At 35.6% G+C, this 12,307-nt stretch overlaps 1 protein-coding gene across 4 annotated transcripts in view; it reads left to right on the top strand.

Annotated features, from left to right (window-relative positions):
* Positions 1-12,307, top strand: part of PDS5B (PDS5 cohesin associated factor B) — a 110,278-nt gene that overhangs the window by 62,459 nt on the left and 35,512 nt on the right. For all 4 annotated transcript variants that reach the window (XM_072032620.1, XM_038174670.2, XM_038174672.2 and 1 more), the window contains exons 15-22: positions 3,379-3,427; positions 4,129-4,268; positions 4,346-4,461; positions 5,818-5,923; positions 7,512-7,672; positions 8,295-8,418; positions 9,344-9,502; positions 10,728-10,796. In XM_072032620.1, coding sequence (XP_071888721.1) covers positions 3,379-3,427; positions 4,129-4,268; positions 4,346-4,461; positions 5,818-5,923; positions 7,512-7,672; positions 8,295-8,418; positions 9,344-9,502; positions 10,728-10,796 — 924 coding nt within the window. The remainder of the gene's footprint in view (positions 1-3,378; positions 3,428-4,128; positions 4,269-4,345; positions 4,462-5,817; positions 5,924-7,511; positions 7,673-8,294; positions 8,419-9,343; positions 9,503-10,727; positions 10,797-12,307) is intronic.

Here is a 12,307-nt window from a genome sequence, read left to right as displayed (position 1 = left end):
ATGCTACTGTCTCGCAGATAGCAGTAGTTCTATGAAAATCTTGGTCTTGCACTCCTTTTTGAGTTATATTCAAGGTGATTGCAGTGAAATTCATAATTTTGCTTTAATGCAATTAAAACATGACGTAATGTTGTATTGAATTCTTCAGTGCAGTAATTGCTAATACAGTAATAATTCATCATGTTTTAGTGAGTGCTGAAATAATTTTAATCTACTTTTTTATATTTTTGGTGTAATTTAAATAGATTTGTGTGTGATATAAAACTTGAGTTAGCTTCTTGGTATATTCTGCATTTCAGTTGAAAGTGAAAATCTCAATTTTTCTCTGTTTTCAGGGGGAAGTAATGAAAGTGCTTTCTTGGTTGTAAAATATCAAGTGTCACTTAGAATTAAATGTGTAATTTTAATAAATGCCAGCATAAGCATTGCCTTGGAAGTGGGGTATTCTGTTTACATGTTTGCTTTTGTCCATGTGCTTTTCACTGCATCTTTCACGATTAAGCATTGACTCTCTACAGTTGAATGCTTTTTGTGTAACAGGAGTGCATGTGTGATCTCAGGCAGCTTGTGATGTTGCTTTCAGGCAGTCTGAGGTGCTGTTGTGGGCGACAACGCAGTGTTGAGTGAGGGGATAGTTCTTAATTTAGTTCGCTGTTTATTAACATAAGCTTTTAATTATTGATTCTGGTATTGAGAAATGAAAGTGAACAAATAAACACTTCAATAATCACCCTTCAGTGCCCTATTAGACACTTCTCTTCCCCAATTCACGGTCTCCAGTCCCCTTGCCACACGCTGTGGTCATGGTGTGGTGGTTCCTGCTCTTTTGCTGCAGCTCAGTACTTAACCCACTGCTCCAGCCTGGGTACCTCCACTGGCTGCAGTCCCTTTAGAGTCATGCCTTCTCCCTGCATCTCCTCTCCACCCCTGCTCAGGCAACTCTTACGCTTGTATCTGTCCTTCTCTCATGTCCCTTCTTCCCCTCCTCAGGTGTCTTTATGTTTCTTTGTTTTAAATTTTCATTCAGAAATCTAGAAACCATTCTATGTCAGGAGAGAATTTTGAGTAGGTAGTAAGGAGGGAAAAAATAAGTCAGTAAGGATGATCAAATATGGGAACAGGTTGTCTGGCAAGGCTGTGAAACCATCCTTGTAAATACTTAAAAACTCAGCTAGATGAGGGCTAGAGCAAATTGAGTAGACTGTTCAGCCAGGTGAGCTGCAGTTGTCCCTCCTAACCTAAACTATTCTGTGATTATAGATCTTTGAATTTTCCACTCCACTGTTTTTTCCCTATCTTGGAAAATTATTTTGTCATATAGAGAAATTCTACAGGTTCTCCCCCTTTCAGGCTTTTTTTTTTTTTTTTTTTTTTTTTTCCCCCTGCTTTAGCCTTTCCCCAGTGCAAGCACTATCTAGGAGATTGAATATGTATTAGGAAACTTCCCATTTCTCTTGATTATAACTTCTCCTAATTTGAGACAGAACAGACATCAAATCTGACTTTAAGCTGAGATACTTCTCCGAAGAACAAAAGCATAGATCTCATCTCTTCTTATTTTCTCCTACAGTAATGGTATACAGTTAAATAATACAGATAAACTTGCTTGTTCACATGTGGAAAACTGTGTGAATTCTGTTTTGTCTGTATTAGAAGTATAAACTTTATTTGCTGTAGATGCGCTGCCGTTCAGATGCTTCCATATCGTGAATGCAAGATGAGGTAGCTAAGATGCCACAGTAGAAAAAAAGAAAATGTTTCTTCTGAAAAGAAATGCATCTTGATATCTTCAATCTGTCATTATTCAGTGGAGTTATACTACTGGAAGGTAAAATAATCCTTCTGACTCAGCTGGTTTCATGCTGGGATGAGTGCTTAGCAGTTTGTGCAACTTAAATGTTGTTTTAATGAGACCTTCAGCCAGTACTTGAAGGACCTAGACAGTACTGGAAGAGTGGAGACCGAACCAGTACAAGGAATTCCACAGTGCAGGGTGGTTTTTGTTGTTGTTTTTCAGAGTTGCAAGAGGAGCAAATGCAGAGATTCTGTATCAGGTGACATTATTTGAAATCTACACACCAGATGTGATTTCTGGTGTGTTTTTTTTGTTTGTCTCCCCCAACATCGTTTCTTGTCTGCACATGCATGTTCAGCTCTGACAGCGAAAAGCCTCAAAAAAGACAGCATTCTGCTGATGCTAAAAAGTGACTGAAATTTTTGTAGAAATATTTAATGGCTGGAACAATGTGTTTAGGTGCCCATTTCACAAGATATAGTGCTCACTGAAAACACTGCTTATCTTAATCTCATGGTGTATTTTTGTTATGCTTCAGCCTTTCCAGGATTGGCACAGTTCTCAAACATTGCAAGAGTTTGTACAAATCACCTAATTACCTGATTCATTTCCTTTTTATTTTTTTTCAGTGATGTTAGAACTCAAAATTTGCTTTTCTTTTGCAGTACCTCGTCAACTGCACAACAGAAATTTACTCCAAAAAGTTAAAGGAAGCTCCCTTCTAGAAATAAATACACACATCCCTGTGTTAGCCAGAGTTATTGTAATAACCAGTAACTGTTATCTCCAAAGCTGATATGGCTTGTTTGAACTTTATTTGAAATCTATGTGGAGATTTCATGAAGAAAAAACAAACTACATATGCCTGAACAAGACTTTGACCTCTACCTTGAACATTTTCCCCTCTACTCTATAATAATCTGAAGACTTTCTTAAGAAAATGGTAGCGTCTTGCAGCACTGCTGCTTAATGGTTCTTTCCCGACGTGAACCTGATGAAAAGGCCCACCACAAGTCTTTGTTTGCCTCATGTTGAGTACCTTGATATAAGGAATATTTGTCTTCTAAGCTGAGCCTTCTTTCTGAGTTCATTTGTCTTTGTTTTCCTGTGTGTAATTTTAGGCTTATCTGTCATCAGTTTTGTCTGTTTAAGGCAGTTCTAGCAATGGTGGCAGCTAAGCAGAGTTTTTTAAAAATGAAATGCTTTCCATTGAAAGCTCTTGAAAGGTGGTCAGGTTCTCATTTAAATTTTTTCTCATAGGACTATCATTTTATAGTTGTAACTATACAACTGTTCAGAGATTATATAGTAGATTAACAAGTAGTAGTAGTAATAATAATAATAATAAAAGTTTACAGCACGTGAGAAAGATCATGCCTGTGGAAACATTCTCTGTCTTTTACTTCCTGGAGCAATCTAGCATTAAATTTACTGTGGTGTTTTGGTTTCTAACATACTGATGTGTTAAAAAATGATAGGTACTGATTTGTTGATAATGCATCATTATGGAATTTTGCTCATTCAGTGGATATATATAATTTAAAGTTTTTACTTAATACATTTTTCTTTTTTGTGACTTGCAGACAGATGCCAGCAGTAAAGCTATATTCTCAAAAGTGATGGTAATAACAAGTAAGTCAGTTGAAGTATTTATACCATCTAAAAATTAAGGTCGATATATATATTTCTTTCTTCTTTTAAAAATCACTTTAGATAAGCTTATAACAAATAAGCTTTGTAACAGGCATGTGCCCTTCAGCATTTATTATAGAATGTGTATTAATTGGTGTTAACTAAGCTGATAAACTACTTATTGGCTTACCTGGTTTTGATGTGCCAGTATTGTAAGTGCTGGGAGAAGGCACAAGAGTTTGTGTTTCAGTAGTAGGACGGCACATTGTAGGCAGAACTGTGTAACCTAAACTCTTACCCAAAAAAAAAAAAAAAAAGCAACACTTCTTCTTTCTTCTGGTACACCCTTCAGCCTGGTGTACCAATAGCATTAGTACCAGTGAGAAAGAGAAAAACTTACTTTACAATTCTGAACTTCTGGTTTTAAACAAAGCTTTTTTAAAAGATGCAAACTGTTATTTTGGCAAAAATAGTACTGTTTAAGGGCAATGTGGAGGAAAAACTCAATCATGCTGCTTGGTTGGCTATGTCCCAGGTACTTTTTTCTTTACTTATGATATGTTTAATATTTATTATATAATTTATTATAGAATATTATTGATAATTGTCTATTAATATGTTGGTGTGAGTCTTTGAACTTGTGTAACATACAGTCCTGATATTTATTGAAATAAATAGTCATTTCTTTTGCTTACTTAAAGGAAACCTTCCTGATCCGGGGAAAGCTCAAGATTTCATGAAGAAATTTACACAAGTTCTAGAAGATGATGAAAAGATAAGAAGTCAGCTAGAAATGCTTGTTAGCCCAACATGCTCGTGCAAACAGGCTGAGGGATGTGTGGTAAGAATAGTTCTTAAAATACACGAATGTTTTGGGAACTAAATTGATTATAAACTTAATTGAAACTTAAATTGCAGAGGGAAATTACAAAGAAGTTGGGCAACCCAAAACAACCAACAAATCCTTTCCTGGAAATGATAAAATTTCTTCTTGAGAGAATTGCTCCTGTACACATTGATACTGAATCCATCAGGTAATTTTGTGTGTGTGTTGTTGTCTGTAGATCACAGAGTTTGAAATCAGGGTTTGTAATTTTGTCTTTAAGCACAAGCAGCAACGGATTGACGGCAGGAGGGTAGTTTTTAAGGCATATGACCTGCAATATTTTCTTCTGTTTCTCTTAGCTTAGGGGTTTCCATTCAGAGTGTAGCTGCACAAACAATTGATTTGTCATTCAGCACAGCTGGAACAAACTGTCAGTAAAAATGGATCTGTTGCTGATGGGGAAAGTTTGATTTGTGAGCAACTGACTTACATTAAAAGGAATTTCTGTCCATGGCTTTTAAGTACTTGAGCTTTTCAGTTTCTGCCTGTCACATATACAATGTAATGGAGCCATTGAGACTTCATTTAAAAATCTTTTTCAGAGAAGTTCCTAACATAATTTTTCTTTTGATCTTGGATTAAGTATAATGCATACCTAGACTTCTTTCAAATTTGAAAGTGCATTTAAAAAAAATCATGGAAGCAATATAAAATGTGCATTTAAAGTAATACTCAAATTGTTGGAAAGTTTTAATACTTGTTTCACCATGTACCAATTGACTGACCCCCGTACAGTAAACACGGGGGAAAAAAAATAAAGTAAAAAGTATATATTTTCAGTTTCTCCACAGAATTGGTCATCCTCCATCTCTGTAAATTATCAATAACTTTCTTCTTCATTTTTGAGACTGTCAGGCTGTTTTGTTTTGCTATAGATTGTTATTTGTGTCCAATTAGGAGTAGAAAAAAATGGAAAGTCTGAGTAGGTGTCTCTTTGCTTCCACTGATTATAAATATCCCTTACAGAATTTACTGCAGGTATATTCTGAATATTGTACAGTCCTTTACAGGGAAGCTGCCTACAGCACTTACTAACAAGATCATTTGGATAACCACCATTTCCCTTCCTAGGGTACAGTGTAAGAAAAAAACAAGCAGTCAAAACAAGCAAGGTGAAATATGCAGGAGATAAGTCTCTTAAATTTCCGATCAACTTCCAGCACAGCTGTTTAATGGTTATTTTATTTATTGCTGTTAGACTAAGCAGTATTAATGGTTATTTTCTATAAATTATTAAGAATCCACAGGATCTAGTACCCTAATCATAATTCTTATTTGAATTTGTTTCTTTTAATGCTCAAATTATTTTATTTCTTCGGTCATCCTTCTAGACTAATGTGTAATGCTTAATCCATGATGCTTAAATGTTTTTTAACTTCATGCTTAATGGGTGATGAAGACAATCATATTGTGTATGTAGTTCAATTGCATTTATTTTATAATAGGCTTATGTTGTGTATGTATTGCAGTAAACACAAGGCCATGTTTTTATCTTCCTCTTCAGTGCCCTTATCAAGCAAGTAAACAAATCTATAGATGGAACAGCTGATGATGAAGATGAGGGTGTACCTACTGACCAGGCAATCAGAGCAGGTCTTGAATTGCTTAAGGCAAGTGTACTCTTGGTGGTCAGTAAGCATGTAAAAACTTTCTAAAGTAACATTGTTAAAATAAATTTGTAATTAGCCCTCAATATCTTCAGTCATAAGCATTTTGCTGGGTATCTGGAAGAATATCGGTTTGATTATGATTGTCAATGCACATCTTCTGTAAGTTATGTATAAGGCTATATTAGAAATCATTTAGAAGCTTTTCTACAAGTTAAAAGTAGCTCTATGTGTGACATCAGCAGCTGAGTTTTGAGTACTAGAGTGTGAATTCAGTGGATTGTGAATATAGTTAATACTGCTTCTAGAACTGTACCGTACTTGTTTATCTGTACAATGCAGTGGTTCTCCTGAGTTCCACGTAAATTGGGGTCTTATCTATAACTATTGTCTGTAGTTTTTCTTGAGACTCAGTTAACACAGCAAACCCTATTAAGATGCATTTCTGGGGACGTTGTATAGAATTTCTTACTCTGTCCTCCCTTCTTCCTTGGAGGAAAAAGGCCGATCACTATGTTAATTGCAAATGCTGTTGAAAGTGTGAAACTAAGTGCAGCTACATAGGTCTTTGACTTTCACTTAGTACTTTTAAAGCTAGTGTATTTGAGAGAGACTCTACAGTTTATCCTGTATTTGCTAGGAAAGGTAGTTGTGTCATACTACCATCATATAACTGAGGTCGTACTGGGAGTAGTCCAACTGTGGGTTGATCTCAGAGGCCTCAAAATCTACAGGACTCTCACACTGAAGCATTCAGAACATCTTAGATCAGCTATGACTCTGACAGCTTCCATGTACTTCTGATATTGGGGGCCCTAGAACTCCAGGTGGAATCTCATGAGAGCAGAGCAGAGGGACAGAATCCCCTCCCTCACCCTGCTGGCCATACTGCTCTTCATGCAGCTGAGGATACAGGTGGCTTTCTGGGCTGCTCCATCATATGGAAAGAGGCTAATAATCAACAAACACTTTAAGATGAAGGAAAGACAAAGTTTCAGAGAGGAACAGATGAGGATTTTGTTTTAAAGTGGGACGATTGTCATACTTGAAGATAGAGTCAGCAGAGTCCAAGAATATGAAGGAGAGGTAGAAGATCTGGTCAGCTCTGGTAGTGTCTAGGAGTGTCTGGAGACTGTATTGGGTACGTTGCTCACTACAGAGCAATATACCCAAGAGTTGTTCCACTTAGCAAGGAAAACAGTTGCATCTAAGAGGTCTGGGAGCACAGAAGCTTCATTCTTTTTGGAGAAACAAAATTACAAGATAACCACCATTATGTTTCTCTTAAAACCTGCTTCTGCTGTAACCCTGTACTTGCTAATGTAGACGTAACCACTGAGAAGTGCACGCTTACAGTAACAGCAGAAGTAGAGACTGCAAAATTGGGTAAAACAGATGAGACAATGTATAAAGACAGAAGGTTAAGAGATGCTTTAAAAAAAAACGAAAAAGAGAAATATGGATTATGTGATAAAAACAGACTGTTTTAAAAATATTCCAAGATGGCAGGAAAAAGTGACTTTTGAAGGAGTATTCAATCTACGTGGACCTTTTACAAAATTTTAACATGGCTTTTTTTTCTTTTTGGCAGGTACTTTCATTTACCCACCCTATCTCATTTCATTCAGCTGAAACTTTTGAATCTCTCTTGGCTTGCTTGAAAATGGATGATGAAAAAGTGGCAGAAGCTGCGTTACAAATTTTCAAAAACACAGGAGGCAAAATTGAAGAAGACTTTCCTCATATAAGATCGTAAGTTGTATATCTTATTTTGAGTAGTGTTTTTCATCACATGGGTTTTTAGAATCTCATTCTCATTCTTGCTTTGGCAGGATATAGTGTTATACTACATTCTTCTGGAAGAAAGTATTACTTCAGATAAAACAGGAAAGATTTGCATGACTTTAAAATGCAGTAGCTTTTTGAAGAATAGAAGTGAAATGTATGCAAAGAAGTATTAGCTGATATGTCCCTGATACTGCTATAATTTGTATAATTGCCTTTCAGATTCACTTCTTATAAAATTAAGTAAATAGCAATGTAAAAATGTTCTTTGCAATCTAATATCCAGGGAGTAGGGATGTGTAGATAAGAATATTTTGAAAAGAGCATTTTAGTAGCTTATGCAGGTAAAATGTTTGTTTTGCCACATGAGATTATATCAGTGAAAACTGCTGTATTTTTTTGCTTGCAAGTCACATAAATAACCATTTTTTCCTGTCTTTGAAAAATTGCCGAAACCAGGAGAATTATTAGCATTTTCACAGAGGTGTTGTATTCTATATATGTAAATAGTTATTCTTTGTTAGTTCGATATTGTGGGAAGTTTCTAGCTTTTGAAAAGGTGCTTATCTTTTTTTCCCTTTTTTTCAAGTGCTTTGCTTCCAGTGTTGCACCATAAAGCTAAAAAAGGACCTCCTCGCCAAGCCAAGTATGCTATTCACTGCATCCATGCAATATTTTCCAGCAAAGAAACACAGTTTGCACAGATATTTGAGGTAAAATGAAAATATTTAGGTTGCTTTTTATTAGTCTTTCATAGTGCATGTGTAAATTGAAGGTTACAGTGGCAATTTGTATGGTGAGTTAGTTGTGTTGAACTAAAAATAGTAGTAGAATATAGTTTTTAGTGTCCCATGATCCATCATTATACTGGAAGAGATTGCTAAGAGGAGTTGTGGATACCCCCTTTCTGGAAGCTTTCAAGGCTAAATTGGATGGGACTTTGTTCAACTTGACCTAGTGGAAGGTACCCCTGCTCATGGCAGGGGGATTAGGGGGAACTAGGTGATCTTTAGAGGCCCCTTCCAACCCAAGCCCTTCTATGATCATGTGTAAGGTTATATATTTTAATAAACTAGAGTAAAACAAAGTTTTGGACAGTCTGCTAGACCTATGAACAGTTCCTGGAAAGAAGACCCATACACCACTCCTCAACTCCATTGGGATTGGCCCAAAGTATTCAGTTTCTTACAGAAGTTATGAAAAACTGAATTATGGTAGAAATTATTTAAATAGATGTCATCGTTTTAATTGCAAATGTCCTTTTTAATTAGGGCCCACCAGTCTTTTATCTCAAAGGGTAAATCTGTCCACTACTGAAATTGCCATCTTGAGATTCAGTATGCCCACGTCTTAAACAGGAAATTACATTTTTAATCCATTGTTTCCCAGATGGTCCTTCTTGAGCTACCACTTTGAACTACCCAGATACGATTAACATTTTGTCTATTTCTTCTTGATTTTTCTTTCAATTCATAGGAGACCTACGGGTTGGAGAAGGTGTTTAAATCTAAATAGTCAACAGTTCTTTCAAAATTATATTTCTGAAATAGAAATGTGTGTCGCCCTCTTCCCCAACCCCTGACCGAAACGAGAAATAGATTATATGAGTAATATTTGAATTTGTTGCCTTTATTCTAGCCACTGCATAAAAGTCTGGATCCAAGCAATTTTGAGCATCTCATTACACCGTTGGTTACTATTGGCCACATAGCCATGCTAGCACCTGATCAATTTGCTGCTCCTTTGAAATCCTTGGTTGCCACTTTTATTGTTAAAGATTTGCTAATGAATGATAGGGTGAGTATTTTTAAAATCTTGTTCAAAGATTCCCCTTCTCCTGTAGTGGGATACTCATCAAGTACTCGTAAAAATATTTGGTTTTGCTGGTTCTACATTTTTTATGCTTCTCCTTCGATTTCCGCATACACTGTGTGACCCAGTTGAAAACTCACAATACAGGAAAAGTAGGAGCACTGGTTTGATAGTCCTTACAAAGATGATACGCTGTATAGCACAGCATTTGATTGCTCGTGTGTTCCCTTTTGTTAAAAGTAGTATTGTTACTGACTTTGCTCAGTCTATTGTCTTAAGTGAGCAAGTCGTGATTTATTTATTTTTTTTAGGAGTATGTGCGTTGGGTTAATGTGGCAAGCTTCCTGCAAGGATTGGCAGAGATGAAGAGTGATGAGTTCACTGCAGTTCCCATTCCCTTTCTCCCTGCCTGCTCAGTTGGGGTGGAAGTAAGGAGGGAGAAGAATTAAGATTGAGGCAGAGCCTGGGAAAAAGTGGGGTTAGGGACAAAGGTGTTTTTAGTTTGCCTTTAGTTCTCAGTGCCTTCCTCTGATTTTAACTGGCAACAAATTCAATTAATCTTCCTTAAGCCAGGTCTGTTTTGCCCATGACAGTAATTGGTGAGCGATCTCCCTGTCCCTGTCTCAACCCATGAACTGTTTCATCACATTTGCTCCTCTGATCTTGCTGAGGAGAGGAAGTGAGAGAGCAGCTGGGTGGACACCTGGCAGCCAGCCAAGACTAAACCACATGGTGCATTTGAAATTAAAATACAGTTTTTAAATGGAAGACTGTTAATCTCAATTTGTCTGAGAATTCTGTATTGATAGTGGTTAAAAAATGGAAAAAAAAAAAAAACCTTGTGTGTTGTCAGCTATATTTAGGAAGAGATTTACAGTCTAAAGCTATGCATGCGAGGTTCAAATATACTGGATATTGAAAATGTTGACAGTTGTTTTCAAAGCAGTGTTTATTACATGGAAATGACTGCTTTGGAGTGTAATAATGACAACAAAAACCCTTGTGCTAGTCATACATTTGCTGATATTTGAGTACTGAGGTAAGAACGGTATCTCACTTCTGTAACGGTTACTTCTATAAAATACACAAGGCATGAAGCTAACCAGTGAGTGCTGCTGTATTGTTTTCAGAAGCAAACAGGAAAGAGGAGATTACAGCAGGTTTCACTGAAGAGTAACAGTAGTGTAACAAAATGTAAAATTTGGTTTAGATTCCAGGAAAAAAGACGACAAAACTTTGGGTCCCAGATGAAGAAGTGTCTCCTGAAACGCTTGTCAAAGTAAGTAGCACTTAATATGTTTTCTTGTGATTGTGAGTGTAAAAGGTAATAAAGAAAATTAAGTGTCTGGATTCCTAGAGCTGTCAGTTCTGTTTGCTTGTCACTTTTCTAAAAGTAAAAATGATTAGCTATTTTAAAATTAACAACTCTATAAGAATACACATTTTTTTTGATTGACAGATAAAATAATTTGGTTTTGGGAGCATCTACTTTTACTTTTATAAATAAATACATTTTGTATACTCCATATTTAATTTTTATTGAATTTTTGTTACAGGTTTTGTGTGCAACACTCAAGTATTCTAGATGTAGTCACAATTGACGTTTGTTTTTTTTTTCCTGTTTAGCAGGAATTAAATGTCATAGGGACATTGTTAATGTCTTCCCTTTTCTTCGGAATTTTTAGTACATTTCAAGCAACTTTTAGTTTTTTGGAGTATGGAAAAAGTTGTTCTTGGATTTCATTTTTTGTAAATGAATACATGTGTTACATTGTATGCAGAGAAGAGTAATGTGAATAGAGAAAATAATTAAAAAAATACTTCATTTTTTTCATGCTTAATGTCACTTGAAGCTTGTTCTTTCTAAAGTTTATTAATTTTTAATTAATCTTATAATATATTATTATCATCTCAAATTTATTGTTATAATTTCTGTGCTTGCTGGTAGATATTCTTTCATTTTGCAGAGATAGACTTATGCTGTAGAAAATACATCCTATGTCTATTTGTCTTCAAATTATATTTAGAGAGATTATATTTCAACATTTTATTTTGTAATTAGAAAGATGCATGTACTTTGTACCATGCTGTTTGAGTTAATTAGAGCAGTTATTTCATTTCCAGTGCCTTTTGAATAAAGTTGCTCTGATGATGTTAAGAAGTTGTTTGCCTTCTCTCTTGAACTTGTTAAACCATTTTTAGCACAGGACCTCCTGGTCTGCTGGTTTTATAAGTTCTTTGGTTTCCAGCTTGTTACTGAGCTGATTATTGAAAATTTTTCAGTTATGTTTGGAGTTGATCTGTTAGTTTTCTGTGAGTTCAATTTTTATGCTTAGCAAAGGTATTTGCTAAGCAAAGGTATTAAGGTATTTTTCCTATTTGTGCAAGGCCAGGGTTGCATAGTACACTCCAAAGTCTGTTTAAAAAAAAGCTTGGTTTTCTTCATTTCATGAACTGCTAGTTTGTGATTTCACTTGAGTGTAACTTGTAGTAGTAAAGAATAATTTTAAAAATTTTAAAATGATTCGTGAAGATGTGTAATATCTCTTTAAAACCTTTGTTGTTGTTGTTGTTGATAAAACCTTACGGCTTGGCTATTTAGGAGTGAAATTGGCTTATAGAAAATCTTAAGGCAACTAGGAGTTGAAGCCAAGCTTGCAAGTTGTAAGAAGTATTTATTGGCAAGTAAAAACAGGTTACTGTGAAAATTGATCTGCAAATTTAATTAGCATTTATTACCATTGTGAAGCCTATATTTAATGACCACTGCAGGCCATACCATTAGTTTAT

Source organism: Anas platyrhynchos, chromosome 1 (genome assembly GCF_047663525.1).
Source record: "Anas platyrhynchos isolate ZD024472 breed Pekin duck chromosome 1, IASCAAS_PekinDuck_T2T, whole genome shotgun sequence".
Lineage (NCBI taxonomy): Eukaryota > Metazoa > Chordata > Aves > Anseriformes > Anatidae > Anas > Anas platyrhynchos.
Note: the sequence above shows the minus strand (reverse complement) of the source record. Positions and strands in the feature narration are given on the sequence as shown.